At 38.4% G+C, this 8,544-nt stretch overlaps 2 protein-coding genes across 3 annotated transcripts; one reads left to right on the forward strand and one right to left on the reverse strand.

Moving 5' to 3' along the window:
* Positions 1-362: 362 nt before the first annotated feature.
* lysmd4 (LysM, putative peptidoglycan-binding, domain containing 4) lies at positions 363-3,991 on the forward strand. Its single transcript, XM_086074757.1, has 3 exons — positions 363-496; positions 1,136-1,422; positions 1,836-3,991. Exons 2-3 carry the CDS (start codon positions 1,150-1,152, stop codon positions 2,334-2,336), a joined length of 774 nt encoding a protein of 257 aa, XP_085930883.1. The 5' UTR covers positions 363-496; positions 1,136-1,149; the 3' UTR covers positions 2,337-3,991.
* alkbh3 (alkB homolog 3, alpha-ketoglutarate dependent dioxygenase) lies at positions 1,198-7,927 on the reverse strand. 2 transcript variants are annotated; one of them, XM_086074755.1, is made up of 11 exons: positions 7,828-7,927; positions 7,291-7,416; positions 7,105-7,208; positions 6,990-7,024; positions 6,851-6,898; positions 6,268-6,371; positions 6,082-6,170; positions 5,776-6,003; positions 4,595-4,693; positions 4,182-4,350; positions 1,198-1,480 (listed from the first exon to the last, which is right to left on the reverse strand). In XM_086074755.1, exons 2-10 carry the CDS (start codon positions 7,364-7,366, stop codon positions 4,207-4,209), a joined length of 927 nt encoding a protein of 308 aa, XP_085930881.1. In that variant the 5' UTR covers positions 7,367-7,416; positions 7,828-7,927; the 3' UTR covers positions 1,198-1,480; positions 4,182-4,206. The 2 variants fall into 2 exon arrangements, with proteins under 2 accessions (XP_085930881.1, XP_085930880.1); XM_086074754.1 differs by lacking the exon at positions 1,198-1,480 and having other exon boundaries at positions 3,451-4,350.
* Positions 7,928-8,544: the final 617 nt, after the last annotated feature.

Raw genomic sequence — 8,544 nt, forward strand, 5'->3', positions numbered from 1 at the left:
TGCTTTGTCAAAATAAACTAAGTAGTTATTATAACCTACGCAAGTGACGGAAGGAGGGGGGGGGCGTGTTCTGTACTGTAACTACGCGTGACAGCGGAAGTCAAATGGCATAAATATTTGTGACGTCACACATTGTTTTTATCACCCGGAAGTACGTGCTACGTCACGGTAGAATAACGGCTTTAAACCACGAACTACATATGAACATATGGAGGGGGAAAAAACGTGAAAACGCACTGAGAAAGTGGCAACGTAAGATGGCCAGCAAGACACTTCCGGTGGCTTCCGCGCCTTGAAACAGGTTGCAGTTCTGGCGGCTGAACATAGAGTGGCGGTAGTTCATCTCCGGCCTAGTGTGTCCACTTTTTAACACCCATAGAAGACGGGCTCGCTGACGTCACTCACGCCAACTTGAAGTTAGTTAGCCCAAAAGTAGCTGGCGAAGGGGCTGAAGAGCATTACGAGAGTGGTGCCTTTTGTTGCTTTTCCCTTTAAGGTAACACGTTGAAGCCGCGACAGCGTAGGCGACTTTATGGTTGTGTGTCTAAAAAGGCGCTCTTGAAGACAACCGTAGCAGAAGTGTAACACGCCGTGTTTGGGGAACACATGTTCCGGGAGTAATGCGCTAACAAGGCTAACTAAGCTACATATGCTAACCAGGCGTAGTTGACGGTAACGGCTGTCATCCAGCTGCCTGAACAAAAGTGGCACTCGTCCTGGCTTGACGTCATTTAACCTACCAGCTGAACATGTTAACATAAAACATTCAACGTAATCCATTTTGAATGTTGGGTTGGGTGACTAGTAGTTCTGTCCACTCGTTTTTGTTTTTAAAGCAACAGGCAGTTAGTTACCAGCCACGTCCAAAGCGAGTCAAATCGGTTACCACGGTAACGGCTCGTCTGACACATGTTCAACATCATGCAAACAAACCAATCAAATAACTGTACACCCTATCGTGTGAGCTGAAACATAATTGTACCATATAAGAACCACACGAGTGTGAGTAAAATTATTTAAACAATACAAAGAAAAACAATAGCACTAACTGAGTGTACCTTTGAACAGAGGGCCGCCTTTTTTCTTCTTTTCATAACATACTCTTTTCTCTTCATTGTTGAAATTGTTATTCCAGGCCGGTGTTGAAATATGCGGCGTGGTGAGCATGTGCCGCACGCGTTCCAGGCCCCGGTGGACGTCCACGCCAGCGCCGACGGCCAGGTTTACATGTTCAAGAGGAAAGCCAATGGCACGGCCGCGTCGTCGGACGACGAAGATGACGAGGAACTTGGCCTGATGGAAATGAGACCTCGAGCCTTCCAAGAGTCGGAGCAGGACAGGCTGAGGAGTTTCCACCTACTGGAACGAGACGTGCTGGATGGCGACAATCTCAACAAGCTGGCCTTGCAGTACGGATGCAAGGTAGGTCGCGGAAGGATGTAGGGCTACAACTAGGGATGGTCGAGATTCCTGTTTTTATCTACAAATAAAATATATTTTTATTATTAGGGATTTTCTATACCACTTTTTTTGTCTTTGCTGAAAAAAAATGTCACAATATAAGTATTTCATATCAGCCGATATTGATGAATATAGATCATTTATTTGAACTATTCAAAATTCTGATGATAGTAAAATTTTAGAATCCCATATTCTGCTGATTATCACATTTGGGGTCGCCATCTTCACATTCTCTACTGTAGTATCTGTGACTGAGTGTATACGCTTTAAATGTTGGGGCCTGGCCTGGTGAGTGACGTGGGCATCGATGCATGACAGTGTTGAGGTGGCTTGCCGCGCGGGGCGTATTGACAACTTGCTTGAACTTGTTTCAGGTGGCAGACATAAAGCGCGTGAACAACCTCATAAAGGAGCAGGATGTATTTGCACTGAAAACCATCAAAATTCCCATTCCCAAGCACAGCTTTTTAACGGAATCGTACGCAAACCTGAGCGACTCTTTCACGGAAATGCCAGTCAAGGCCCAGCCGAAGAGACACCAAGTTATTACGGACTTCCTCATCGAGGTGGACAACGACACGGAGAAGCTGATCCCGACCACGGACGACTTTGACATGGATCTGTTGGATGACGAACCCAAACGGTCCCTGAAAGGACAGAAGAGTCAGGGGGCGGACTGGGGCATCCAGTGGTGGAACGCCGTGGTGGCCATGCTGCTCATCGGCATCGTGCTGCCCTTGTTTTACGTCATTTACTTCAAAACGCAACACAGCAGCGCGGCCTCGCCAGAAGATGGCGCCGTCACCGCCTCCCCCGTCACGTCAAATAGGACCACCACGGGCAACTTTGGTACCGGTGGACCTGAGCCCGGATAAAACGGCTTCATAAAAGCGGACCATCTTGAACATCACGTGCAATTACCCGCCTCGTCGGCCATTAACAACTCATTGCACTTATGTCAACTTCAATTTGTCAAATTTTCCCTATAATTGCTACTGTTTCGTGTGTAGTTTTATGGTCATTATTTTGTGTTTTCAACCTCATTTGACATGCGTTGAATTTCCATAGGGAATTCAAAAAAATGTATTGTCAGTTTTAAGCGTTCTTCATATTTTCAGTTCTCTATTCACAAATTGCCTTACATAGTTAAACTATGGCGTGTCAAGTATTTCTCTACTGCAGGGATCATCAATATGGTTCCTTGGACCACGAGTAGCCCCGCAGGCCTGTTCTAAAAATAGCTCACCAGTGATGGGGCACTGTAATTTTCTAGGGATGTAGTAAGAATTAGTGAATAGTGACGCATGAATACGTGGAAGCTTCCTGTACACTGGCTGTGTTCGAGTAAATAGAGAGTTGTGGCTTATACTGCTGTATGTGATGAGTCTGTGAGCTGTTGTTGTTGTTTTTGAAGTTAATTTATAGAAGGTTTGTGTTTATTCATTTGACATTGTTCACTCAGGCTGGATTCACTTTTTTACACTACAGATCCAAATGATGTCAGATTTGAATGCTAATATCTGATTGATTGATTTTTTTCTCCATGAACTATTTAAGTGAATGATAACACAATTGGTTGTTTACATTCACAGTGTTAGCAAATACCCCAAATGTGTCGAGATTTTTGTTTTTGAAGTTAACTCATTCATTGCCATTGACGGTTATAAACGTCAAAAAATCATTTGAACTATTTCTATTAGTTTAACATTTTTTTTCCACTTTTGTTTACAAGAGTATGACAACCTAGAATTTTTTTATTGTACATTTAGAACAGATATAAAATGTGTGATTAATCGTGAGTTAACTAGTGAAGTCATGCGATTAACTACAATTTTAAAAAAATTATCTCCTCTTGCCCCTAATTTTTAATTTAAAAAAAATAATTATGGCAGTGAATGAGTTAATTTATGGTTTGCGTTTATTAATTTTGCATTGTTTACTTAGGTTGGATTCACACTAAAGGTCCAAGTGAACAATTCAGATTTTATTGCCAATATCTGTTTATTGTTAATTTCCATGAACATTTCAAGTGAATGATAACACAATTGGCTGTTTACATTCACAGTATTAGCAAATACCCGAAATGTGTGGGGATTTTTTTGATACCCGTTTGGACATTTGGAAGACGTGTGATTCCAAGTTTCGATTCCATGCATGTTTTATTTCTTCTGCCCACGTCGCCATGACTCGTATCCCAATTGCGTCAATATAGACATAGTGTAAATCCAGCCTTGTTGCTCATGCTGAGTGGAGCTGAATGGTGTGCCAAACGTGTGAACTGCGTTTACAACAGCGCAGTGTAGTGCAATAATGGATGTGTGACGTGTTTCTGCCATCTAGTTTGTAACTTGAAATAATGCGTGGAATGATAATACAAGGTGCCTTAAACGTTCACTGTTAAATTCAGATTCTGAATTGTGCACCTTTTTGGACTTCAGGGAGTTTTTGATTATATTTGAACCAATTAGCCTTGAACGTGAATGTGGTTTAAAGAGTATGTTTTGAATAAATTTTCAAACTGTTGAGTACATTTTGACGCAGTGAATGATGAGTCCCCCCCCCTTCCCAATACAAGCCTCACAAGAAAGCAACACTTTGAAATTAACTTTTTACTTTTGAATATCAGGCCTAGGAAATACTTTATTTGACCAAGTTTATGGAAAGTGTTTTTTCAATTATTATTCCATTTACTGGAGAAAACAGAAAAATGAAAATCTCACCCAGTACAGTTTTTGATGTTGTGTTCTAGTTTGTGGCGTTCACGTCTGCTTGGCGGTTGCTAAAGTGCAATTTGGCGCCCGGCCGGTGGCCCTGTGGCTCAGGGAAGATGCTCCTGAAGGTCAAGTTGATGCGAGGACCACGGTCGTGGTACTCTTTCGCCACCTGGTGCTGAGAAGCAGAAATGCCGTTCAAAATCAATGAAGTCAGCCTCTGACATGATCAAAAAACAAGCATCCACTGACTTTACCTTTGGTTTTTACAAACTAGTGGATAACCTAGTACAGGGCTCTTGATAATTTCTGATTTGGATTTTTGAGGATGCGTGTAACTTGTAGTGTAAAATATGAGAATTCTCCATTTTCATTAAATTAAACAAAAAAGTATAGATGTCTGAATTATTAGTGGAGCCTACCTGCCAGTCGTCCTGCGTGGCTCCTTCCATCAAAAGCAAAGTGCCGTGACCCAGAGGAATCTTAATACGTTCCACGTAGGTGTAGTCACCATTTTCTTCCTATAACATAAAGAAGACCATGCATTACAAACACCACTGGGTTTGCCCTATGTACTATACACACTCATACACGTAGCACAATACACTGGACTATGGCCACACATACTACTACGAGGTAAAAATCCAGATCACTCAAAATCTTACCAAAAAAAAAAAAATGCAATCATTTTAAAAACTATGGGTTTTTTTAAATAGAAAAAGGTTATTTACAGGAATAAAGAAATATATTTTTAGACATTTTTTAAGAGTATTTTTAATGCAATTTTACAAATAACGTTTTTTTTTTTAACCCCAATTAAATAAACCAACCTACAAGAAAAAAAAATCATTTTTTTTTTCAAGTCAGAATCTTAAGAGAATGTAATTGTTTTGGGTTCTTTTTCAAGAAAAAAGTTTGAATATGATATTTTCATCAAGAAAAAAATACATTTTAGGAGAACAAAATTAGTATTTTTCAAGAAAAATAACAAAAGAGTAAAAGCAATATTTTTTTCAAAGAAAAAAATGCAATCTACAAGAAAGTATAGTGCTAGTTTTTCAAGAAATAATCTTAATTTTGCAAGAATTAAATTGCTTTTTTTTTCTTAAAGAATAAAATCTGATTTTTTTTCAAGACGGATTCATTTTACAAGATTAAAGCCAGATTTTTTTGCCAACAAAGTTCTATTTATTTTTTATTTTTTTAAATACTTGCAATCTTATTAGAATGTCTGTGTTGTAACTTGTTTACTATAAAACTGTTGTCAGATACGTCAACAAAATCTTGTGAGATTCAGAATTTAGTGCTTTGTATCCATAAAAATACCAGTGATTGCAGAATCCCAGAGAATAAACATAATCTTACAAAATAAAATCATTTTAAAATCCAAATTTTACAAGAAGAAAGTTCTTAAAAAATACTTAATAGAATCATAAATAATGAAAATACTGATCTAAAAAATACTGAAGAAACAAAAGTCATATTCTTACAAGAATAAAACAGTATTCTTTTTCAAGAAAATATAAGTCACAAGAGTAAAGTGGTATGTTTAAAAAAAAAAATGAATTTCAGAAATGTATGAGCCCGAACGTGCGCGTCTGACCGGTGGCGGTTTCTTCCGTAGACTGAACACTCTGCTGTCACCCAAGCTAAGTGAGACGATGACAGGCCGCGGGCCCAGCGAGGCCTCGTCGTCGCTGTGCCAGCCAATGCTGTCGTGTCCGTCTCGGTAATGGTTGCACAGCAGCGAGTTGAAGCAGTCGCCGCTGCGTCCGCCGCCACCGCATGCCTCGGAAACCACTCGCCGCAGGTTCATCAGCAGCGGGTGCCACTAGGATAGTCACGGTTCAGTCAGTGTATGACAAAGTCAACAGAAAGTCGTTTGTATTATTTGTATTAAAATTAAGACCTTTGTGTTGGCGGCCATGGTGGAACGAGCGTACGTGTAGGGTAACTCTCCAAACCAGCAGGTCAGCCTTGGTTCTGCGTAAGCCTCACCTGATTTGGGGTTTTGGGGATGCAAGTGCACACTGAAATGTGTGTGTGGCATGAAAACATGAGCGTGGAGTCATAATGTTGACATATTATAATCAACCTTGTCTGATGTTGGTCTTTTGTGACCAAGGAAGCTCTGCCAGCAGTTTACTGAACATCCAGTCGGCCTCCTGCGCTGGAAGAAAGTCCGGCACAAGCCGCAGTCTGAACCCAAGAAAGATCACAATCATAACTAAATAACTCAAACTAAATTGAAAAACTTTTTGCAAAGGAATTATTATTATTTTTTTAAATGAGTGCTTTTAAACCAATGATAACTACATTTTACATTTATAAAACTAAAACACTACAATTAATCTATTTCATTTGTTTTCATCCTTGCCAATTAATATCACGCATGAGCTTTGGGGTTTCCCTTCAAAGTATTTATTTCGGTATTACTGTATTGCCGAACAGAAGAAAGAAGGTCAAACAGTCATTTGGGAATTGTAGTTTAATTAATTTTATTACACAATACTTAAGAGGCTTTTTTTTTTTATCTTACACTAATACTCCATTTTAAAAATCTAATACTAAAAATAATGTAAAAAAAATAAATAAAATCCTGATTAAACATGCAACAAAAATATTTAGCTTTTTAGTGAGAACGGATTATCTGCATTTCAATTCATTTCATTGCTGACCTTGACACCCCGGATGGTCCATGGCTGATCTCGTAATCACCTGCCTGGCTGTTGAAATCAAAACACAAATAGAGTTATATGTTATGTTACATGCATTACACAGAAATAATAAGCCATCCCATTCAAACCGGACACTTACTCAATAATCTTCTCTGGCGGAACATCTCGAACTGGCTGTGAACAAGACAAAGCATTTTTAATAAATCCGATGCTGTAAGTTAGTATCATGTTGAGATTGCCTTTTTTTATGCGACCTTAATGGGCTGGTGGAACTCAACCCCTTGATAATTTCCAGATGTCGTCTGCCGATGTACTCCCCAGGATGCGGCAGCTGGATTGGCACTTTGGCTATGAGGAACTACAGGCCAAATCAAAAATCAACACATATAAGACCACATTTTTACATTGGGTTTGAGTGTACGCAAGGGACTTTAAAGTACCTGCTGGTCTGGGTTGTTTGGGCAGCTGTTTGGCCCAGGAGCCCTGCACCCTGGCACGCTGGCGTTTATCTGACATCACGCCTCTCGTGTAGGGGACTTCACTATTCAAATTTCTTGCAGTGGTGGCTTTTGGTTTCCATTACATGTACAATATAATCAGCAAACTTATTTTTTTAATCATTAAAATAATCAATCAATGTGTGCCATGAAGCTAATATACGAGTATCCGTTTTGAATCGCATTACACCTGCTTGCATGTAAACGCTTGTTTTAAACAAAACAAAACAAATGCTGCAAAATACAACGTGTCGATATCTTCTCAAATTCAGTCATTCTTTTCTATAATTCAATTATATTTTTATGGAATCAAACTAGTCTCGAACTGTCTTTTTTTCACTCCACTTACTGCTTCAGTTCTGCTACTTCGCTTTATGTAACTTAGCTTCCACGAAGCTAGAAACACGAGGATATTTTCACATAAACATTATAAAAGTGCAAACTTTATATTTACTTATACAGTATAGTAAAATAACTTACCTAAGGAAACAGCCGTGTATCGAAAGGAGGTTCATTTATCAAATGCAAGGAGGGACGGCCATGTTACGTGTGTCACACCAAAATAAACACAACCCGGAACAAAGATGTAGACTTATTGTTCCGTTTCATTTCTCCAATTTATTTTAGCTTTCTCTCTCTCTGTGTCTCTCTCGCGCTCTATAAATATATAAATACATAAATAAATATATATATATAAATAAATATATATATATATAAATAAATATATAAATAAATAAATATGTATATATATAAATATATATATATAAATAAATATATATATATAAATAAATAGATATATATAAATAAATAGATATATATAAATAAATAGAGAGAGAGACACGCACACACACACACTCATGCGTTTAGAAACGGTACCTGAAACAGAAATATTTACCTGTTTTCCCGTAAAAAGCTAAAAATAATAATAATTGTAAAAAAAAATATGGTAATTAACAGAAATACATGTGAATTGGGAGAATAAAAAAGATGTTCAAATTCAACCTATTTCAGGGAATTGTGTTCAGGGCAGCCAAAACAAGCTGATTTCGCGCCCCCAGCAAAAAATAAATAAATGATTACATTGTTTATACGTTACAAATTTGATCAAAGTAAAAAAAAAATATTAAGGTGATAGATAGAAAGTCTACCATTTGTGCTGTAGTATTACAATGATGTGCAAATAATGCAGAAAGTCAT

This window comes from Leptonotus elevatus, chromosome 4, assembly GCF_054856555.1.
Source record: "Leptonotus elevatus isolate MCC_2025b chromosome 4, RoL_Lele_1.0, whole genome shotgun sequence".
Lineage (NCBI taxonomy): Eukaryota > Metazoa > Chordata > Actinopteri > Syngnathiformes > Syngnathidae > Leptonotus > Leptonotus elevatus.